At 37.7% G+C, this 24,016-nt stretch overlaps 3 protein-coding genes across 6 annotated transcripts in view; all 3 read left to right on the top strand.

Annotated features, from left to right (window-relative positions):
* The window catches only part of UBE2W (ubiquitin conjugating enzyme E2 W), a 35,464-nt gene extending 22,451 nt beyond the window's left edge, over window positions 1–13,013 (top strand). For 3 of the 4 annotated variants that reach the window (XM_009086083.4, XM_030230475.2, XM_050970287.1), the window contains exons 4-5: window positions 1,376–1,531; window positions 2,678–5,833. In XM_009086083.4, the coding sequence (XP_009084331.2) occupies window positions 1,376–1,531; window positions 2,678–2,854 (333 nt within the window). In that variant the 3' untranslated portion in view covers window positions 2,855–5,833. Of the gene's footprint in view, window positions 1–1,375; window positions 1,532–2,677; window positions 5,834–6,984 lie in introns of those variants that run through there. The other variant, XM_030230463.2, reaches the window with a different exon arrangement.
* The window catches only part of RPL7 (ribosomal protein L7), an 886,137-nt gene that overhangs the window by 619,380 nt on the left and 242,741 nt on the right, over window positions 1–24,016 (top strand). The gene's annotated exons all lie outside the window — the stretch shown is intronic.
* STAU2 (staufen double-stranded RNA binding protein 2) overlaps window positions 22,868–24,016 on the top strand; it is a 171,147-nt gene continuing 169,998 nt past the window's right edge. Inside the window, exon 1 of the mRNA XM_050970276.1 lies at window positions 22,868–22,979. The gene's annotated coding sequence lies outside the window, so the exon portion shown is untranslated. The remainder of the gene's footprint in view (window positions 22,980–24,016) is intronic.

Genomic DNA, 24,016 nt, shown 5'->3' with positions numbered 1-24,016 from the left:
TTCAATTTTTCAAACACTGCTGTGCAGCAGGGTCATTCTGCACTACAATTTCTTGGTCATAATTACCTCTCCTGCAAATCTAGTTACTGTGAATTGACAGTTTTCACTTGTGCTGCTTTAATCACTTGGATGTTTTCTGCCTTTAAATGTATGTTGTCTGTCATAGAGTGCATTCTTTTACTTGCCTAGTCTGCATAGTTCATGTTGTCATGTAAAAACAGGATATTAGTTACAAGTGAAATACATTGCAGGATTATGAAGGTAAGCCCTTCAATGCTTAAGAAATACCAGTTTAAAGACCTGTGAAAGATCATTCTGCATCCAGTTTCTCTTATGCCTTAGAAACCTGTCTGTCATTTTGCAGATAAATTAAGCTCTCTAATTTCAGTTTCCTATATGATGAAGGTGTTGCTTGTCGTCAGTGAGGAGGTGGGTGTGTGTGTGTACATGTTTGCATATTTTTATGCATACCTACATAGCTTAAGAGACACTTAAGAAACTGCTGGGTATTATAGTTATGAGTAGAGATTTATGGTTTTATTGCATAAAAGAAGTTGGAAAAGGAGTTCAGGAGTATAATACTGATATGAATATTTCACTTTTACTCTCATTCTGTTCATCCTGAACCAATGATATGTTTTGACAAAAACTTGATGTAAAAGCAGGAATCGCCAAAATTGCTTTTCTAGCCTTTTTTTTTGACTGTGATAGTATCTTTTAATAGAGAGGAGTTCAGGTTCTAAATGCTTTTCTTCCATATTCTCCATGTCAATTAATTTTTTTTATTTGAAGTTATGTTTTAAAAATATTTCCTATTTGATAAACTTTGGTATACTGTGGTTTCACAAGTCCTTTATCTATAGTTAATAAGATTGATGAATTTTAATTTTATTCTTCATAGGAACCTGGATGAGTTGTCCAGAATTTTATTTCTGTTATATCCAAGTTTATAAGAATACTCGTTTGTGAATCTTGTTGTGCTTCTTGGAGTATTACATTGTGGCATTAAAATCCAGTGGTTTGGCTAGACAGCTGTTTTCCTTAGGATGTGGAAGACTGAGGCTGCAAGATTTTGCAGTCTTTACATTTTAACCTTTGCACTTTTTTATGCTGTATAAATATTAATAGAAAATCCCCTATATTTAACCACTTATTTAACTCCATCTTTACTCACTATTTAGGCTTCCATTGATTATTTCACATTTCACTTAATAGTTTCCAAAATTAAATTACCCGACGGGGTGAAGTGTCTTACTTACTATAAGTAAAAATGGCAGACCTGGTTCTTAAATAAGATTATATTGTTTCCCCAAACCAATACAGTTTTATATAAACAGGGACTATAAATTAGTTATTTTTGTTCTTTTTTTTTTAGGTCATGTTTACTGGAGACAATATCCCTGTTCATCCTCATGTTTATAGCAATGGTCATATCTGTTTATCCATTCTAACGGAAGACTGGTCTCCAGCCCTCTCAGTGCAATCTGTTTGTCTTAGCATTATTAGCATGCTTTCCAGCTGCAAAGAAAAGGTATGGGCTTTTTTAGCACTGTTGAAGTAGAATAAGTAAAAGTTAGGAATTTTCTACTTTACAAAGTAAAATTTGCATTTCTCAAATTCCAAAATAGGCAAAACTACTGTATCTACATTTCTACTGCTGGGAAAATACTAAACTAGAACTGCAAAATAAACAGTGCAGTAAGTACTTTGCCACTGTTTTCATGGTAACCTGCTTATATATCATTACTGGAAAAGAGCAGTGGATGGAACCCTTCCAGTTGTACTAACTGCGAAGTTCAGTCGTGCTTTAGGACAATCCTTTGTAAAATTATCCTTCCTCCAAAGGCAGTGTGGAATGACTAGTGAAACGTCTTTTGTGCAGATGTTTCTAACTTTGCATCTGTACTATTTCAGTGAACTTGGTGATTTGCATTTCAGAGAAGTAAATGGTGCTAAGCCGCTTTTTTGGCACTAATACCTTAGAGACCTTTTTGTAAAGAGATTGCCCTTTCACTTTTGACCGTTTCTTTCGCAGAGGGCTGTCTGTGGAAGTTAGATGTGGTCAGAGCTTGTCCATATGTGCTGTCCAAGCATGCCTATTTATTTTGCATCCTAATCAGTCCTAGTCATATATGTAGTCAAAAAACCACCCCAAAATGGCTTTGTATTGTATTCTATCCTATGTGTTTTGTAAATGATGACATTTATGAAGAAAACTGAAGAAAATGTAATAATGATCAGCTACAGATACTTAAATTCATTTTTTCACCCACTCTAAGCTGAGCCTCAGAATGGGAGTTGGATGTAATGCATCAGAATTAGATTCCAAGCTGCAAAGGAATTTAATTTTGGGGGGTTTTTGAACAACAGCTGTTTCTTGTGAGTTAGTTTCTTTTGTTTGTTGGTTGGGGTTTTTTTTATTTTTTTCATTTTTTTCTCCCCTAATTATCACCAAACTGTATGATTTTTTTTATTCTTTTATTTTCTTGGAGTATCTCAAGTAAGAATTTGTTACCTGGATCTTTGAGAGATTTTTCTTCACCAAAAAGGTTTAGTCCTGCCTGTTACCTCATTTTCACTGCATTCACATGATAATCTTTCATAATCTTATTAAATAGTGCATGTATTACAATATGAGGATTGTTTGATTATTTGTAGGTCTTTTCTTTTGTTGCAGAGGCGACCTCCAGATAACTCATTTTATGTAAGAACATGTAACAAGAATCCAAAGAAAACAAAATGGTGGTATCATGGTAAGTATCTAACTAGGACCAGAAATTTTTTTCTTCTTTTTAGGCTGAAGAAAATTAAATTGCAGGAAAGTAGGATGAATGTGTTCAAAGCATTAAACTAATTTTTATTTCAACTGAAAACGTTATTTAAATCCTGTTTCTGAGATACTGTGCTGTGGGTTTTTTTTTTTTTGCTATGTCACATTTGAATAATTCCTGGTGGAAATTTAAACATGTTTTAAATTGTAGGATTGACATTCAATGAAAGGTCTTGTAAAGTGTATCAATCCATGACAAGTACAAAGTTTGGGATTGGGCAAAGTCCATGATGAAACTAGGTTTTGCTCTAAATATTTTTTGTTACTGTTATTAACACTTTAAAAATTTTATGTTGTTAAAAAGATACCTATGTATTTGTAAACGGCTATGTGTTTTGATAGATTTCCACTCTCAATCAGAATTTCCAGTATGGGACAGTTGACTGACTTTAAAGGCTCCTAAAAACTAATAATAATATAGTAAGAAGATTAGCCATGGACACAATAAAGAAGAAAAAAGTTTATTAAAACTTCTGGTGTCTGCAGTGCTAGTATTGTACTGGGTTTTTCTTTTTGTTTGGTTTTGGTTTGGGGTTTGCTTTGCTTTTGCGCTTTTTGTTTTCATGTGTTCTGTGTCTTGCTTTATACTTTGTGGTTTCTTTCTTCTGCCTCAGCATTTGTCATCCTCCACCCAGAGCTGCAGTTGGCTGTATGTGCTTGTCTTATCCACTCCGTTGGTGAGGAAAGAGAGAAGAAGGGGGTAGAGATGGGCCATTCTTTGTTTCTCTCCTCTTGTTAGCAATGCTTGCCTTGCTTTCCCTAGGAAAATTCTGTACAAATGGTAGTCATTGGAAGCACCAGTACTTTGGGAAGTGATATGTCAGAGAAGGTAATACTCCATGCTAGTGTAGTGCAGAACAGTTGATTCCATCACTGCGAGGCAGGTGAAGGTTCCACTGTAATACGTCCTCTGTTTTTCATGGCCTCCTCACTCCAGCATAGGTTCTGTCCCTGATGTGAAAACTAGAACAAGTATTTTGAGGCAGTGAGAGTTCATAACTGGAGAGGCAAATTCCAAAGTCTTCACCCTTAAAATTCTTAAGATTCTTAAAGGCCCATGGATGGCCTAACAAGAAAAACTTGATAGTTTCATAATACTTGCTGAGATCCATGGATTTTGACATTCGGTAATGTAACAGAATGAAACTTTGTTTCTCATAATACAGTAATTGTAACCCCAAAACAAGGTGGTTTCAGGTACATTAAGAGAATTGCTGTATGCCATGAGATTAGGATATATCTAAGGAACTTGGGACCATCATGTGGTTGTTTTTAGAGGTAACTCAAAGAATAATAACCATATTGCACACAAGGATAGATTTTTCATCCTCACCAGATTATTCAGCAGTCACTTTCTTTTCTCTCTCTGTTTTCATGCTTTTGTAATGTGTTTGGTGCTTTTCCATTTCTAGTTTTTGTTTTAAATCGCAGTTTTGGGAGAGTTTTTGTTAACTTGCTATTTTCACTTGCTAATTATTTTTAAAGAGAAACAGGTAGTATTCCATTTATTGACTTTATCTTGTGATTAAAATGTTCTGTTTGCTTTTAATTTGTACCAGTCTCATTTTGATTTAGAATAGAAATCTGTAAAAGCAGAACAGTCTGCAGATATTACTTTTATTTCTGAATAATGAAATTTGAGTTGTGTTAAACAAGCAAAACAGAAATTTAGTATGAAAAGAAATCTGAGTTACTGATTCTGAAAATTACTGTATTATTATGGCTCAAAACCACAGCTTACAGTTCATTGAATGGGTATTTTAGTTACTATGAAGTAACTATGCAGTGTTTTTTTTCTGGGAGTCAGAAAATCCTACCCCTCCTGAAATTCAGAGCCACCTAAAAACCAACCTGAGCAAGAGAAGGAAAGTCAGTTCATTTAAATAGCTCATACTGTCTTGATTAAAAATTCATTGGGCTCCCCACCACCTTGAAGTCTTACATGAAAAAATAAAATATTCCTGATGTCCACAAGAGAAAAATTTCATAAATGATTAGAGTATTTTCTCTTCCATTTTGTTGTTTGTCATTTGCTTCTTTTCTTATTTAATTTTGTTTCTCCTATGTGGACATAGAACAAGACTGCCAATGCATGATCCTTAAATTGTTAGTGTTTTCTAAACAGGTTTAAAGAAATGGTATGTTACAGTAAAATGGGAAGTGTGAAAAGAGGATTCTGTCATGTTTATTTTCTGCTCATGCTGAAGTGTCATATATCTAATCTTGTGGTTGAACCACGTTTGGCTAGGTAAGTGAGGGAAGAAAAAACAATCCCACCCAGGAAAGAAAACCAGCTGTCCAAGGTTAACTGTTGTGAGAAATTAAATGCCAGTGCTAATACAACAACCTGTGGAGGGAGATGCAGAGTGGTTCTGCCACTTCTGCTGTCTGCTGCCCATTGGACTGGTTTAGCTTTAATGTGACATAGTAGCTCTGTGTTTTGAAGAGTTAAGAAGAAGTCTGTCATAGGTATTAATACAGGCATTTGAAGGAATTTTTTTTTCCCCAGTATGTGCCTGGAATTTATTTACCTGGGAGCAAATAATCCCTGGTTGGGAGCTGATGTAAAGAAAACCCAGATGAGCACAGAGTGATAAAGTGGCACTTAGAGACGTATTCTGACATGTAAATATGTGTCTGCATTCATCTTAATACACAGTTTTTAATCTGTCATATCATCCCTCTGCCCCCACCCAACACAGTGTCTTATTCCTCAAGCAGAGTTATGGAGCTTTGTTTGCTACAAAATAATGTTCTCACAAGCCCTGTTTTAAAGCTCCTGATCTTTGATAACTGAAAATATTTCTAGATTGTCTACCCTACCCAATGTCTGTTTCAACTGTACGTTGACTTTCTTGCTGAATTTCCATCTGAGAGTTGCTCATGCTGTCTGAAAGACAGAGGAGGATCTTCCAGATACAGTTTACTTGGGCATCCAGGCTGAAATCTGTTTCATTAAGCTATTGACTTCTTTTGTTGTTCTTCAGAGGTAGATTTTTTTTTTGGGGGGAGGGTGGGGGGGGTGGGGTGTGGAGGAAAGGAAAGGCAATGGTGTTTGTATTCAACCAGCACTTCCTTGCTGCTTTTGGGTTTTGAGGTTGGTTTGGTTTTGGTTTTTTCTTAAGTAGAAAGTGTTTTCTCTGATATTTGGTCTAAAATTTTAGTGTACCATTTAAATGTTCCTTCTCTCTCTCTTTTGCATCCTTGTCCATTTTTTTTTTTACATGTGCGGTAGCCTACTGAAAAATTCAAGAGTTTTTTTACAAGTAATAGCTTTGATATAATATTTTCCCATGAGAATTGTAGAATGTTTATGAGGCTATGTTTTTAAGGTGTGGGAGGTTACAAGTAAGTCCTTTAAAAATGAGCAGACAGTAATCTTGCTTTCTGTTAACAACTCAATATTTACTGCTAGCAGGTGCAAATGTACCGCAGGTTGATGTGTGAAGGAGAATGTTTAAACGGAGAGCATTAGTAAGGAGTATAATGCAAAAAAGATAGGTATAGAATGTGCATTTTTACAGTATGTTCTGTCTAATCACAGTTTTTAAAATTTAGTGTATGTAATTTACTTCCAGGTTCAAGGTTTTAGGATGATAGTAGTAACCTATTCCTTTTGCATAAATCTGTCAGCTATTGTTTTGAGTCTTGATAAATAGAGTAAAATACGAAAAATTAATATATATATATATACACACACATACATATACACATATAAAGGATTGAGAATGCATCAGAAGCATCCCACTATGCTGAGTCTTATCCCTATATATTCCTTCTAAAAGGATGCCTTAATTAGATAATTGTTGTGAATCTGCTGTATTTCAAGGGTGCAAAATGTTAAGCATATTTGATTTTTCATTTTCCTGTCAAGTGGTTTTCTAAATATCAAGCATGGAAATTACTGTCATTTTTATGGAGTATCTGCTAATACTAATGTCTTTGGGGGTGTATGTGTATCTTGGAAGTTTACTTTTTGATACTTTCTTTTCTCCCCAAGTCATTATTGAACAAAGTCATAGAATTATTCAATCAGGATATTTCCTCTGCATGTTACTGTCTGTGCTAGGAATTGTTTCTGCCTATAGCACCTTGCTTATTTGGAATTAGAATGTTTATATGTTTTCCATAAATGCTCTTCTTTTATTTTAAAGATGACACATGTTGATGCCACCATTTTGTGATCCTCGTAGCAGAAGATAGTCCTACTGAGAAAATGAGCACTTTGATCATTCAGTCTTTGAACTTTAACCTTTGACTGGAAGTGACCTATAGGCAATGAAGACTACTTCCTTTGACTGCATTTTTACTAGTGTGCATTCTGGGCGCATGTTGATCGCTGGTTCAGTCCATGCAACTGACATGCTTTTATTAGTCATACAGTATTAATGCAGGTGTCCAGAAATGTCAGAATAATTCCATTATTTTTATTTTAAGCTTTTGGAAGAATTCCAGGTCTTCATATATTGTGCAATAACACTGAGCTCCTTGGCGGTTTTGGTGCATCCATTGCCGGCAATGGACATTGTACCAGGGAAAGGTTTTGCTCCTGCCACAAAAAAGATTGACACATGACTGAGCTTATGAAAGTTTTAAATATATTTGGAATATAAGCAAGGGATTGACAATTACCTGAAATCCAGCCCATTCTTTTATATTTGGATTCTATGCACTGTGACCACAAAACTAGCAGCATGAGTTAACATGCCTACCTGAAGGACTGTAATAAGATCATTACGTATTTATGAAATTGTTTATCTGCTGTCAAATTGTTTTGACATGGGCGGTTTTTCAAGTGACATTGGCAGAGAGGTACAATGTTATCCCTATGGTGAAATAAAACTACTTTTTGTATATAGTTATTCATATCTCTGAAGCAAAGGTATGAGTAATTTAGGGTATGAATGATTTAAACAAGAATTTATTTTGGAGATAGAGGATGGCAGTGATGTAACTGAACTTGCTGCAGTCCGTAATTGGGCTTGTAATTTGTACTTTAGAGCTTTTTCCAAATAGATTGCACACTGTTATTTCCTGCTAGCCATCAGCATGAGCCCTACTGCCTACACCAATATTTCATTTATTTATGTGTTCAAAAGCAATCCATATAACATTTTTTGTTTGCATTCACCGTTTCTTTTGTGTTGTATGTCATGTTTGAATGTTACAAAACAATATTTTGATTGAAAAGCTTTGTCAGAAGATATTTTCATGTAAATTATTTCTTTATCTTGTAAGCATCATCTTGTCTTTTAATCCTGTATTATAAAAAGAAAAATACATTTTTGACAGAGGCTTAAAGTTTTCACAAAAAAGTGTGGACCTTCTTATTTAAGTTTAGTCTAAAGTATATTTTCTTAACTTCTTTGTCCCATGTAGCCATGCCAATTTTTCCAGGCTTTTCTTCACCAAAAAGGGGGAAAAGCCTAAAATCAGACATTTGTTTGTGGAGAAACATTTACTGAAATGACAGTTGTTCTCAGCACTCTGTAATATTTTGATACTGCAATTAGGTTGTCTTTTTAGGAAGCACTTTTATAAACTAAATACCTTTACACATATGCAAAATTTCTATAATTTTTTTTTACTGTTGCCTTATTGTTGCACTCAAAAAAAAAATTTCAAACAATTAATGCATGAATGTCTAAATCAAGTAATAGCTTGATGTAAAAACAAACAAAAGCAAAAAAAAAAAAAAAAATCCCTAAACCAAATCCACAATGACTAGCTACAATAAAAAACAGAAAATTGGCTGAAAAGACTGATTTTTTTTTTAATCTGCTGTATGATAACTGATGTTTTATAGCCTTGTACATACTTCTCTGTTACCTATTGTTTAAAACACTTTAAAAAAGTATAGATGCTTAACTCAGGGGGGATAGAGTTTAGATGGATTTGCTTCAGAGAAGTATTTTGTACAGCATCAGAACTGTAGATACTGGCAGTGAAGTGAGGCTACAATATACTTCAGGAACTGCTCTTTTTTTTTTCCTACTGTACTGAAATAATCTCTTGGCCTTTAAAACTCAATGGTAAAATCCAGCTTTGGATATAAATTTGATGTGTGTATATATTTTCACAATGAGCCTTGGAAACATTGAATTAATTTTCTTTTAAGAGCCAAAAAAAAGCTGTTTTAAACAGAAGAAATACTTATGCTCTAAACTATTTGTTTAGCAAAATTTTATTATTCTGAGATCATCAAACTGGTTAGTTTTGGAAATGGTTCATATGAACAAGCAGTAATCTGATACTCAATCTGTATAGTTTTGTTCACTGCTCTGTAGAATTGAAACAGTTGAGAATTTCATGTATGACTGGTTCATATAGTAGATCCTATCAAAATAATCCACAGGAAAGAGACCTTAATGTGACCACGTAATGTCTGAAGAAATGGCTTAAGTACATCTGAAATTCAGTTACCTTTTCATATAGTGGCTTGGGAAACAACAATACATGGTTTCAGAGAAGCTTCATGACATATCACATGTATTTTGTTGAAGATGAGTATTGTAGTGCAAAGCATTATGCATTTTATTGACCTGTGCTGTCACATGGACTATAGTGAAGTTAAATAACCAAATTTATGCTGCTCTTTAATAAACCCCACCCCCTATAATATATCTTTATTTAGATCAAGAAAATGCAAGGTAGATTAGAGGAGAATGTACCTCAGGTCTTATAGTTTACAGTAGAAATGCCTCATTGGTTCTCTTGTAGATCTGTGGGTAAGTTCACCTATATAGAGAGAGCCAAGACAAAGCTTATATACCACTCAAGCCCTCAAGATAATGCAACTATTTTGACAATGCTATGATGTCCTGAAAAAGTGCCATCCTTTCCCAAGGGTGACCCTGTGTATGTAACTTTCTTTCACTTGGAATTTCTCACATGGAATAGTTACAGAATTGGCTTGAAACTATCTTGCTTTTATTTTGTGTCAATATTCATGTTGTTAAACACTTTGTTTTGTGTTAAGTGTCTTTATACTATAACACAATAAATTCTTGTTTTAAAATAGATTACTACCCTTGAATGGAAATACGTGTGGACCTTTTCATGGTGCAGTGCAGAAGCACAGTTCCTAACATTCAGCCACTCTTAAGACAAAGTTGCCAGTGATTCTGAAATGTTGTGATGCATCTCAGAGGAGGAATTTGTATAGCAGCAAGGTGTTTCCTCATCCTCCAGAGGGTATCAGTTGTAACAGCTGGAAGAAATAGTTAATTAAAAAAAAAAAAAAATCACTAATATGCTTTCATTTAAAATGCTTTCATTTCTCACAGATGAACAAATAGTTCTTTTATTTTTTCCTTTTTTTTTTCTTTTTTTTTTTTTGCTATTTGACAAACACTTAAAATACTTGATGAGAAGTTTCAGATGCAGGATTCTTGTTTGCCTGCAGTGGTGGGAAGAGAGTTTCTATTATTATGTCAGCATCGTTCAGAACGTTTAATCAAATCTCTGCCTCATACCAATAACTGATTTCAGTTTCGTGCATTTTTTTCCAAAGGATGATGTCTTTTGCTTTGTAAAAGGCAAGGCACTGCATACCTAAAACATGTATTTTTATGAAAAATTAAGTTTTTAAAATTAATATATTTTCTATAGTGAAGTTTATTCTAAATGTTTGATTTTTTTTAATTTACAACTTTTTTTTGAAAGTCTGACAAAACCCTAAGATGTGAACTGTATTTAAAGGTATGCTTTAAGGAGACCATACAATTTCCAGGTCAGTAATTAATGATGTTTTAAAAAGAGAGGGGGAAAAAAAACCCTAATTAAATTAAAAGATTTGCAAAAATGCAGCTATAGAGTTTGAAGATTTGGAGGAAGTCAATACAGTTTTTGCCGCCTCTGGTAGAGCAGTTGAGCATTATGTTGTGTTTGTATGCTCACAAATCCTGATCCTTCTAAAGAACAGGTTTGAATGAATTTTCTTTTAAAACCAGTTACTTTTAATCCATATCACCCGGTCCAGTTTGGATTTACACAGTGGTACCTGAATAGTTGGGAGATGATTTGAATAAGGGGAATTAAGCCATCTTAGTGATATTTCAAAATGTAATTTTCTAGTAAAAGGTGGCTTATGATATTTAGAAATACAAATTTGAAAATACTTAGTCTCTGTTTTTATTTCATTTTACTGATATAGCAGTGCAGGAAAATCTATTCACTCTTCATTTCTTTTTCTTGCAGATTTTATGTACTTTTAAAAATAGGGTTAAATTTTGATCAGCTAATTCAATGTAGCAAATTCTCTCTGCAGCTACTTCAAGTGATTTTTTTAAAAGTTACAAAGTAAGAGTATTGTAACATTGAAGTTCCAAAGTAATGAGTGAAACCTGTATGGCAAAACCATATAGGTTTCATTCAGATAGTTATTTTGTATTTGAAAACCAAAAATTAAATGCAAAATCAATTGACTGTGCAGTGTATTTAAGTCTAGAGATTGGATTTATAAGCCTGTGCCCTTAGTCTCTAATATAATACTTCATAGGAGCTTTAATATGTGAGTCAGTGGTAGTAGGTTAGATGGTATTTAATTCCCTCTACTTTGCATACATGCTATGTGCAGTGTAACTTTGTCTTTTGAAGTGACATTTTACTCTTGACCTCTGCTGGTGAAGGAGGGGCTTACAAGAGACTTCTGAATAGGAGTCCAGTGAAGAGTTGAAAACCATAATGTTGGCCTCAAAGAAAGATGTTACAATCTGGATTCCTGTAACACTTACCACAGTTCTTCCCTCATGCTGGCCTGTTTTTTGTTATTTAAAATCTCCATGGTAACACCTTAAAACTTTTGTCCTGACTTCAGCAACTGGGGAACCTGTTTTCTTCAAGCCCTTTGAAGTGCTTTGTGCCAAGTAGGTCAGGGTTAAGTCTCTTCAGATGAACATTCTGGGCCCTTTCTCTTCCCAGGAGTACAATATCATCTGGATGCTGCTAATGCAGTTCTCCAGGGCATTTAATCCCTAAAGATAAAATCAAGCATGGTTTCTGCTATTACCTGAGAAAGAGGAATTTGTTCTCCTTCCTTTCCAGTCTAATGGTTTACATTCCTACCTTGCATCTAACTTTATTCTCGAATCTGCACTGAGGTGATTTAACCTGGTAAACCAGTAGGAAACCAACTTGAAAAAGTGGAAGCCTGTCTTCTCAATTAGCAAATTAGATCAGGTTGCTGCATAAGCAGTAGTTTTAGAGCTAGTGCAAAAAAATTGAAAGATTTATGTAGCTGGGGTTTGGAAGGTGGGGGCTAGAACAGGATTTTTATCTTTAGAATTTTCTGCATTTTGAAATATTATGTAAAATATTGGCAACCTTGTGTTATGCAGAAGCTGTGTGATGTGGTATGAGAAGCCTGAGAACTGGAGGTCTGAACTGCCTATAACAATCTGTGGGAGAGGACTCTCCTATATTTTTTAACTCTTTTCCAATAAAAAAATCTGAAGTTGTTCCAAAATGTTCAAACCATCTGTTACCTCTCCATTTAGATGCCTTGAGTTTTAGTGCTCAGGAACAGGGTGGCTTTTTGTGTTTCAGTGGGTGGTTTATTGTTGTTGTTGTTTTGTTTTTTTGGTTTTTTAAATGTAGCAAGTCTGTAGTGATTGTTCTGTGAGGATATTTTTAGTAAACTTTTTATCAGATCACTGTTGTCAAACCTTAATCAAATATAGTTTTATATAGTATTAAGTATAGTTGTATCCATAACAAGTATACGGATGTGGGGGAAACTGTTTAAAAAATGCCAGTTATTTTCCAGAAAAAAAGGCACTAATATTACAAATAAAATATTCTTGAGATTAGAAAAGCCAGGTGTATTTACACTCATCTAACATAGAAAACACTTGTGTCCCAAGTCTCAGAGGTCTCATTTGTCTATTGTATACTTCAAGAATGGGACTCTTGCACTCTGGTAGGAGGTTTTCAAGACAAAACCACACTGGTTGCCACTTCATCCCTTTCTCTGAAGGTCTTGTTCAAGGAACGGATGAAACATGATGGTTTTTATCTGTATTTATTTGTGCTGGGTCAGTGAAGAGTGTGTGAAAGCTTCTACTCTGACTGATGATGAAGTGTGAATAGCTCTTGTGTCTCCCATTCTCTCAACTGTCCATATGTCTGCACAAAACATTGTTAGCTGTGGTGCACATGCACAGAATAAAGTACATTTTACTTATGTGGTGTAGACAATTTATTGAAGATCAGAACTTTGGAAGATGCAGTATAGAATTTATACATAACTAAGTAAACAAGTAACAAAGACAAGTCATCAAATCTCCGGATGACTTACAGTATATCAAGCCTAAAGTCTTGATTTGCATAAAGTTTTACATTAGTGGGGCTTGCAATGAGAGGAGAATTTGGGGGCATCATATTGCACTGGTATCTTCTGTGTCTCACTTTGGACTATAACTCTTTTAATCTCTTAGGTGTCTGTGTGTTGTCATCTCCCCCAGGCAGTAACTACTATCTTAAGCGTTATGCTGGAGTAAGAGGTGACTTTGTGTTCCTTAAATAATAATAATCCAGACAGTCCTATATTGGGAATGAGTTTTCAAATTCTCCTTCAAACTGTGTTGACCAACAATGAGGATATCACATGGAGATAGGCTGCGTTCACTAAGTAGGGCAGGAGGGAGAGCAATCAGTCCTTGAAGTTTTATGTTTCTTAGCATCCTGAAGATTCTCTGAAAATCAGTGGCTTGTGGCATGGTGTTTTGGGTTTCTGTGGTTTGGGGATTTTGGGTTTGGGTTTGTTTTTTGGTGGTGTGTTTTGTGGGGGTTTTTTTTGGTGTGTTTTTTGTTTGTTTGTTTTGTTTGTTGTTGGGTTTTTTGTTTGTTTGTTTGCTTGCTTTTAAGAGGACATCAGTAATTGCACCAATCTGTAATTCTTATGTTACGAAGTTCTCCAAAGCTGTAGAAGGACAAATGCAATGCAACTATGGTCATGATGGAATTGAAGGATCAAGGTCCTGTATGACAATCAGTAGCAGTTTGTTAAGATGTGCTATATTAAGGAAAAGGGAATGGGTAGCCCTCTCCATGAACTGAGGTAATAGGTTTCTTTTTTCCATTGTAATAGTTTTACCAGAAACCTTAATAAACAGCAAAGTAGATTTCATACTGTGCCTGACAAGAGATTTTGAAGTCTTGCACATGGAAAATAGACTGGATACAGTAGTTTATGTGTTTCGCAATTCTGAAAATTTCTTCTGTTAGCTTCTATTTCTTAGTCTGTAAGAATAGACTAAATAATACCTAGGCACTACTTATGTCTTCCTGGTAGCCTGGGTACTGTTGGGGAATGCTGTACAGAAAAGCCTGTAATTCTTTTCCCTGAAAGCTTCTCTGGGTTGTTGTTACATTCAATTAAATACATCATCTACTTCTTTGTTTCCCATCAGCTGCCTTGTAATGTTAAGGGTTTTTAAACTCATTCCTGTGTAATGTTGACTTTTTGGAAGTCAACATTATAAAGGCTTACCATTTGGATATTGGTATAAATATCCAGAAGGCAAGTTTCCTTACGTTAGTACTGTAGCATGAAAGATAATAAGGCTTAGGTCTTCTTGAATGTTTTCTGAAACGTAAATCCATGTGAACTTTTTATTCAGCATTGGATGTTCCTGGATAAGGCTAACAAGAATTGTCTTGTGCCAGCCAGGTCAGTCTGGAGTATCCCTGCACACAAAGTTTGATGTCTCAGGATTTTCTTCATAGTAAACCAAAGACCTAATTGAAAAAATTGTGGTGATCTCTGCAATAGGTGATTCCATGCTGTTTTGTGGTGAGATGGTTTTTTGTGTATTTCAAGGCAGCTATTAATGCACCGGTGCTTGATTTTGAGAAACGTATCCTGTCACATGAGAGTTTGTCACATGGTAAAGCATTTACTTACTTCTTTCTTATATTTGCAAAGTATTGTGGCAGAATTTGACCTCTGGAGAGGAATCTTGCTGCATGGTCTGCACCAGAAAACTGTTGCTCTCTGTCATAGAGTTTATTTCTTGTGTTTAGTCTCAACAGTAGTTATATGCGTAGGTACATACAAAGGTGAGTACTAATCTTGCTTAGGCCTTGCATTATTTGAGTTTATTTTAGTGTATATCGATCTTTATATGTTTGATCTTGCTTTATATAGTATCAAGCACCTTATTAATTGCAGCTTTTAATTTAAAAGAGCAAGATTCCATCAACATTTACATTTTCATTCTTTATGGGTTTTTTTTAAAGCCAAGATATATAAAAATAATGTGGATAAAAGGAAGTGAGAACTTGCTAGTTTTTATCTGGAACTTAAAACTTACAAATTCTTACAAAATGTTCCTTTCAAATTTCAAGTTTTTAATCTAAGGAGGTTTTTTTGTTGACTTTGTTTTTCTTTTTTCTAAATACATTCTTGTCCTGACATTAAATTTACCTGATACAGATACAGAGATCAAAGGACACAACTAGTCCAAAGAATTCAACAAGTAGAAAGATGTTTCCCATTCTGCATAGTTCATTTGCTTCCCATCTGTCTCTATTAAGTTACACTGCTAACTACCTTTTATTGCAGGACTGTGGAACAATTCTGCAACAAGTTGAAAAGGACCTGTATTTCTACCATTTTGGAGAAGTAAAAAAATTACTTAAGGATTTATACAGTAAATTACACCTGTATTAGACCAGTAATCTCTTAATTTATTATTCTCTTGGAACAAGAACTGCCTTAGACTTACATGAAGCCAAACTGCAAGAGCAGAAAAGAGAAATTGTCTGTAGCCAGCATTCATAGAGAAAAAAGGATTCCCCATCTCCCAGCCCCAGAAAAGGAAAGGTTCAGAAGTTACCAGTACTTTAAACATGACTCAGTACATGACATAAAGGGCTTATTGTGGTTATAGGAATAGTAATAAAGCATTGCCTACATATGCTTCTAAGTATAGAATCTCATGAATGGAAACACTAAAAGCAAGGGCAACTGGTAGCATTGTCACTCAAAATGATGTTTATTTTTAGAGGATTACCAGTGCTTCCAATCCTCTGTTAGTACTATCTCTTAGCAGCACACACAAGCTTCATTCTCAGTTTGCTCAATTTTTTAAGTGACAGCCCGTAGAGCAACAAGATTCCTGCTACTTCTAGGGACTGTAAGAAAAAACAGCTTCAAAACAGGTGGAGTGTAATTAAGTAAGCAGCAGGTATGATATTAGCTGAAAATACAGAATCCATGCATGTTACACCTACATCAAATGTAATTGAAGTCCTCAGTTTCACCCATTTCCAAGAGGTTTATTGTGCAAGAAGTTTGCTGTATATTATGCATGTTACAGCAACAAGCACTGTTGACTTTCTCAGAGGACAGCAATAGAAAAATAGTGTAACAATGTCTTTGAGTGAGACAAATCATATCAGTACTAAATGAAGTTGGTTAAAGTTGTTTGGCTTCACATTGTTTTACAGTCTTAGTAAACTATTTTTTTGAGTCTGATGACAAAATTATAAATTACTGGCTGTAATAAAGCACAAATATTGTCATGTACCTAAACTGACAAAAATAGCTGGACTAAATTTTATTGCTATATGAAGGTGCAATACAGTAGACAGTAAGATTTGCAGCAGTTCTAGCTTTGTAATTTTTTTTTTTAATGAGCAGTCAGTGCAACATTCTCCCATTTATGATAAAACTCTCCCACTTTATTCTGGACTGTCACCAAATCGTCAGTTACCATTATGTCCCAACTATGTCAGGACAATGGGAGGTCTAGGGTATTTTGATAATTGACACAAATGCACTAACTGGATATTTTTGCTAAAATGTTGCTGTATAATACATCATTGAACGAGACCTTTCCCAGCCATTCAATAATTTACCAAAAGCACTAGTTTTGTGATAGTTGAATGTTGCTGAATTTGACAATTTAAGCAAGAATAAACCCCCACATAATTTGAAAAGTTCAGTGTTCATTTAATGAAACAATAGGACCAATCTATTACCTGGAACAATAAATAAAAATGTTTAAAAAGGCAAGGTCTATGGCAGATCTGTACATCTCTGAATTTTTCTGAAAGTTTAAACACTGACAGTGCCCACATGCCTTCATAAAAGTTAGGGAAACATCCCCATGTCTGACAGTGTTTTGATTCTTCAAAGCCATATTAAGACAAAGCATAAACAAATTACAGGCACTGCATCTTTACAGACTGATCTGAAAATTTTGCAACAATTTCATCTGATTCTTTGCTACACTTTAAGTTCGCTATGGAACCCAGTGTATTACTGATTTATGTACACATTTGATAAAAGAAAAACAAAATACTTGAAGTCCAACAGTGGCCTTAGCTTCAAGATGTAAAAGGCCTAATCCCTGCTCTCTCTAGGATCTAATCTGCTGCTTGTAAGGGTGGCTATAGGTATGATTAGGTACATTCTCTCACGAGCATTACTGCAGATAAATGTGACTAGTGTGGACACGGATGTACAAACTGTTCACATTACTGGTGTCACTCTGGTTTATGTTTGAAGTGTTGCTGTAATCTTTGCCTGCACTGAGAGGCACTAATGAAAATCCAAAGCATTTCAAGAAGTGTGTGATCCTCTCGTACAACACTATCAGGAAATAGCATTGTGTTTGGACTTGTCTGAAAGCCTTTTATGTAGTCAGAATGCTATCAGCAAAGCAAAACCCCCAAAAACCCCAGGCTTGTAAACAGGAATTTCATCTTCTAGAATCTATTGCTTCCTTGACCTGTAATTACACTTTGGCTTTCCCATACTTCTCTCCTGGGCAAAGCCAGTGTAGTCTCATCAGGTAGCAATGCCTACTAATGCAGAAGTGGGCCATTTCTAAATGTCTGTGTGCTTTGTAATTGGTCTTCAAGTTGCTAGTTCTGTTGTTATTCTTGCTGATTTATCAAACTGTAGTTACCTTTGTCTTCATTGCTGTAATCATAAGATGTGAATCCCTGGCTGACCTGAATTTTCCTGGTTTTCTTCTACCATTCTATGCTCTGTGCTTTAAAGAAGTAATCCAAATCTTGTTGGTTTGGGGTGGTTTTTTTTGTTTGTTTGTTTGTTTGGGGTTTTTTTAAATCTGGAAAACACATAGGATATTTGAGAAGCTTCCAATGCTCATAATGGGTGATGAACTTGTATGAAGTATCTGTGTATATACATAAAGTTTATGCAGTAACTATCCATATTAACTAAATAGGCATAAATATGCAACATCATATTTTCTGTAGTTGTACGGTGAGATGGCTGTACCTTAAAAAAGAAAGCTTTTACAGTACTTTGTGTCAAAAATAAGTGGAAAATTGTGGAAAACTCTGTCACAAATGAAATGTACAAATTAAAACTAGGGACTTGGGGCTATCTTTTATGCAGTTTTGGATACAGGAATGATGATAATTAGTGAAATTTTCTGAATGTACAGTAAAACTTCTAATACTTACTTAATTTACCAATATAATTTTAAAGTTTCACTAGCGTTATTAGAAGGGCAAGCATTTATTTACACATGGCTTTACTACTCCCAGCACGGACAAAGGAAAGCAATGGCAGCAAGTGATTGCTGGGAAATACAGTGCTACCTGCAAAGCAATCTAAATTTGGGGCAGTGGGTCAATTAATAATGAAAAAGCATTTATACCTTAATGATAGGATACCTAGATGAAGGCTGGTAATTGCAAAATCAGCACATCTTTTTGGTTGGGTTCACTTTGTGTTCTAAAAAAATGATACTTGTTAAAGGGATGAAGACCTAGAGGTTTCTCAATGACCTTATACCAACTGTGATGGAATTCAATATATGCTGATAAGTGTAAGTTCTAGTTCACTTAATTTAGATTCTTGAAGTGATTGTGTGATTCATCTGTTTTAAGGAACTCACATTTTAGACATGAATCATCAAAGACAGTGTGTTAGTGTGAAATGTTAAAATTCATTGCTTGTGAGTCCTCGCTGGAGCATGAAGAGTAAACGGTTTCCATTACCTGAGAAAACTCATCACAGTATTTACTTGTAGTTTGTTTTGTCTTGGTTTGTTCATGCCTCTCATTCCATGTACTACCTAATGATAAATTGGTTTAGTAATTTGTCATGTGTTGTAGTTAAAGATCTACTTTTATAGTTACGGCTCTGCACCTGTAATTGGGGAGAGCAGTGGTCTGACTAGATGTAGGTTCATTAATAATACTGGGTTTTAATCAAATATAATCCCAAACTCCTGTGTTTTGCCTTTAATGATTGAAAAAATATTATTAAAAAAATTAAGTGACTGATTCTTCTGGTACTAAGCTATTAGAGGCTTTTATTCAGTTGAATGACTGACTAATGTAAATAATGCATTATTCACTTCTTTTTAGTATTTTATGAGCACTCTATTAGCTTCATTATGGTTTCAACTTTAGTATCAAATATCATCCAGGTTCTTAAATAAATAAATAAATAGTACAGCTACAAAGAAACTTTCTAATACTCTAAAACAGAATTCTGGAAGAGGCTGTAAAATATCCAGTCTTGCAAGTTTTCTAAAGGAAACCAAGCAACCTGCTAACTCGAAGGTCAGATCCAGCTTTAAAGTTGGTCCTACTTAGAGGAGGCAGGGAAGGTGGTGGAGCAGACCTTCAGAACTCCTTGCCAATCAGTTCTGCAAATCTCCTACTTCTGAAATGCACAATTGGGTATTTTCTTTGGGGATTAATTTTTGGTTTGGTTTGTTACACCAAAGTGTATTGAGGGGTGGAAACTCATTTCTTGATGGTTTCTGTTGAAACTACAATTCTAATAATAAAATATATTAGTAAAAATGAGAATATTATGATTTTTTGCAAGTCAGTGTGAAAGTGCTGATTTATTTTTTTCTGAATCTGAGGTTCAAAATGACAAGGCCAAGTATCTTCAAGTGTCCTGCACTCATGTATACAAACCAAATAGTATAACTCTATACTTTCCTCCACTTAGGTATTAATGCAGGCATTTAGCCATTAATGTGGCTTTTTGTTATTTTCTAACTGCATACTGAATTAATCACTTCTATTAACAACCTGCATACTGAAACTAGATTTTTATGCAAGTTATGACACTCTTGTTACTTAATAATGGAGTAGTGTGAAAGAGTACATACAAACTATGCATCTTGTTTTCAAAACCTGAGAAGTTTTTAGGTTGTATCAAGCCACTTTTACTGGAGATACTGACTAGTCTTAATCCTGTACCTCAGCAGTAGCAGGAAAAAGACCCTCAAATGTAAGGGTGCAGTAAATCTTAAAGAAGTGACTGGTAATGCAATTTAGCTGTTCATATAAGTAAAGCTCCAATCATACATGAAGCATTAAAAATGCAAAATACACCCATGGGCTTAAAATGGGTGTAGAATATATTAACCTTTTTTTTATAAAATATGTATATATACATGGTAAGTTTTGGGATAAAATCTACTCTTCTGTATTCAGTTTTCTTCCAGCTACATTCCATTTGCAAAGGAAGATGTATATCAAGATACTTCTGACTTAATACATGTATCTCAATATAAGTTTTTAAACTAAAGTTTTAGCTGTTTAGTTATAGCAATTTTATAAAAATGTTAGTTACTGAAATAATAGCAGAGATTGGAGATTTTAGAGGCTTGTTGGAATTATACCTGTCTACTGCAGAGAGTTCACAAAACCCCCCTCATAATCTGGTGTTGACGTTCATTAGATGCATTTTTCTCTGGGTGCTTCGATGCTGAGTATGTGCTATACTGTAGGGTTGTTCTTCAAACTACTCAAAGTAAGTAAAGTAAAAATGCCATGACATAAAATTATGAAGGAAAAAATCAAGAACAAACAAATGACAAAAACCCCACAAACTTCTATGGACAGCACCATCACAATTCAGCATCTGGATGAACTTTACTCACACAAAAATTCGTAGTAGCCTAATGAGAAGTACTTGCATTATTATCCATTGCTACATTTTATCTGAAGACTACAAAAGAAATTGTATTATACAGTGTATTTCTGTCCTCAGTTCTTAAATTAAGGGGTAAGGAATCAGAAAACAAAACAATGGAGGAATGAGAAGGGGAGGATTAACGAACTACCACTGCTGAATACAGGGTATGTATAAAACTCTCACAGCAAATGCTGAGTTCCCAACATGCGTTTCAACAAGTTGTAAATGTCACATTAGTGTTCTGTTAGTATGAATAAAATCTTGCTATCACTTAGATACAATGCAGCTCTGCCACTAGGTGTCATAATGTGTATTTGGTGTGTAAATTACCTACAAAATTCACCTGGACTGTGTGCTTTTAGAGTGTTCCTCCACTATGCTTGGGAATTGTGTCAGGCTACATTTTTTTTTTTCAGAACTGATCCAACTCTTGGTATCAAGTAATAATGAAAAAAATAATTCTCGTATAATAGCAGATACTGCATGAATATGAACTCTAGACTCATTCTGATCCTGATTTATCTGTTTTTTAAAATTACACTTGCTATGACTAATGTTATAACTCTCATATAAAAAGATTCATTAAATATTAGTTGTGTAGCAAAAAGGTATAGATCTTTGCCCCCTCAAAACTCTAGTTTTGTTTCTGAGCCTGATGAATTTTTTTACTGCAGTCTTGCAAATCAGTTAGGAACATGATTGCTTCAAGTTTGATGCTCCTACCTGGCTTTTGCAGAGATTTAAAAATTATTGGTTTGTTTTACTTGAGCCAATCAAGAAAACAGATTTTTACAAAATAAGTTAGATTGCGGATTAAATTCAGAAATCTTTTACTAATGAACAATAAACTTCTGATTACTTAGTGATAAAGATTTGAATGTTATCTTTTTAATGCTATAGATGGTTAGAAATAGATTTCTTTGGTTTCTCCCATTTTATTAGTCTATTAATTTCTAATTTAAAGGAAGAAACACTTAAGACTTTAATCTCAATTTCATAAGCTTTTTTTTTACATGTTTCTGTCTAGCTCTGCCTTCTGTAAGGGATGTGCAAACCTGAAATAACATGGCAACAAGATAAATATTTTTATGGTGGCAAAAACAAAGACATTTGATTTTGGCTGGAAAGGCACAGAAACAGCAGCTTATCCCAGGGTTTTATGTGGCTGAGCCCTGGCACTATGTGAGGAGGGGAGGGTTTGTGCGCACCTGGGGAAGGAGGAGGTTTCATTGATGCACCGTGGAACCTCCATAACCTCCACAGCTGCACTACCCGGCCCTCGTTCCTGCGGTCTCCCTCCAGGCAGCTCCCAGCATCAGTTATCTGCCCTTATTCTAGCCAGAAGAAAATATTAACATAAATCTCTTTTATGAGTTTTTACCTTTCTCTGAAAACAGCTCTCTCGGAGGGGAAGGGTGAGAGGGGAAATACGTTGGAGAGTTAGTACTCCAAGCTAGAGTGAGATGAGAAACAGCAACTGGGGGAAATAAAATCAAGCCTCTTCTCTGGTGTGCTGCGGTGGCTACCCCATTCCCTGTATTTTTGCCAGCCTTTTTCCTTGCCTGAAGTCTCGTAGGTCGCAGCCCGCTCTCTCCAGGCGAGCAAATAGCGGTGCAGACAGCGGCTCTCGGGAGCAGCTGAGAGTGGGCAGAGCACACTCGCCAGAGCGATCTCAACCCCACTCACGGACCGGCACAACCCCCTCGCCGCTGCTCTCCGTGATCCCCGGGCTGGGGCTTCCTCCTCCGCGGTGCCGAGGCCTCGCCGTGTGGAAGCCCGGCCCCGGCCCGGCCCGGCGGGGGCAGGTGAGCGCGGGGTGCCGGGGCCCGCAAGGGCCCGCCGGGGCTGGGGGCGGGCGGAGGGCGCAGGGCCCCGCGCCGCCGCTGGGGGCGCTCCGCGCCGCCGGGCCGGGGCCGGGGCCGGGCCTCGGACGGGGCCATTCGCGCGGCGGGCGCGGGGGGAGCGCGGCGCCGGGAGCTCTCAGGGAGCGCCCCGGGGGCGGCGGGCGCGGCGGGGGCGGCGGCGAGGGGGGGCCGAGGAGAGCTGCGGGGGGCGACGCCCGGCGCGGGGGCGGCGGGGCGGGGCGGCGGCGCCGGCGGGAGGGCGGGGGGGGGGGGGGCGCAGTGGTTGGGGCCGGCGGCGGCCGCCGCGGCGGCGGGGTCAGTTCTCTTTAGTGTTTGCCGATGTTGGAGGCGTCTCCAAAGTGTCCCCGGGAAGCAGGTAACCGGGAGGGAGGGAAGGGGGCGGCTTCAGCCGCGATGTCCTGGTCTCCGTTCTGGCTTCCCGCTCCTCCCGCCGCCGCGGCGGCTCTCGGGCTAGGGCTCCGCCGGCCCTCCGGCGCCCCCCGCCTCCCCGGGACCGTGCGGGCGCTCCTGCGCCACGGCGCCGCCGGCCCGCTCCGCTCCGGCGGGGGGCGGCGGCGCCGACCCCGCCATCCACCTCGGGGCCCCCGTGTGCCGCCAGCCGCCCGCCCGACGAGGGGCGCGGGAGGCGGGCGGGGGCACAGGTGGGCAGCGCTGACACCCCCGGGGAACAGGGAAGCCCCTTCTGGATTCCCTCCGTAGCTCTCCGCAGCTCCCCGCACACGGATCCGGCTGCCGGCGGCGGTCGCTGCGCCAAGGCCGGGCCGCGGCCGGGCCGTGCGGCGGGGCCGAGCTCGGCGGGGACCACGCCGGGCCTGCCCTGCCCCAGTCCCCGGGAAGGAGTTCTGTGCGACCCGAACTTGCTCCTCGTCCTGTGTCCCGCCCGGGCCTGTCGCGGTGCGCGGCCTCGGTGGCGCACGGTGGCCGCTCCGCCGCCGGCGGGGCGAGGGGCGCCCGGCAGTGCTCGCCCGGTCAGCGGTGCGGACCTCGCAGCTCAGCCGCCGTGTGTTCGTACGTATGTCTTAGTCAGCCCTCTCTGTGCGCGTCTTGCGCTGCCCCTAAACTTCGGACACGGCCCCAAACTTTGCCATCAGTGCTGGGCTCTCCCACTCCCAAAATGGATGTCGGCATCTCCTCCAGCGATGGGCAGAGCCGTTTACCGACCCTCGACCAGTACGAGGGTTTGGGGGCCATCGTTGAGGTGGAACCCAGAGACACACTGCTGTCAAGTTGCCTAGTCCAGGCTTCTCATGGCCTGGGTGGAATTTTCCCAGTGTTCAGGTGTCTGGTGGGAAAAAGTTCATCTTGGTTACAGCCAGGCCTGGAAGTCACAGCCATGCCCTCCTGGAGTAGTGTGGGCTGCTTGGGCTTATCTGTGAGGGTGAATCCTGCAGC

This window comes from Serinus canaria, chromosome 2, assembly GCF_022539315.1.
Source record: "Serinus canaria isolate serCan28SL12 chromosome 2, serCan2020, whole genome shotgun sequence".
Classification (NCBI taxonomy): domain Eukaryota; kingdom Metazoa; phylum Chordata; class Aves; order Passeriformes; family Fringillidae; genus Serinus; species Serinus canaria.
This window is presented reverse-complemented; position numbering and strand designations above follow the sequence as displayed.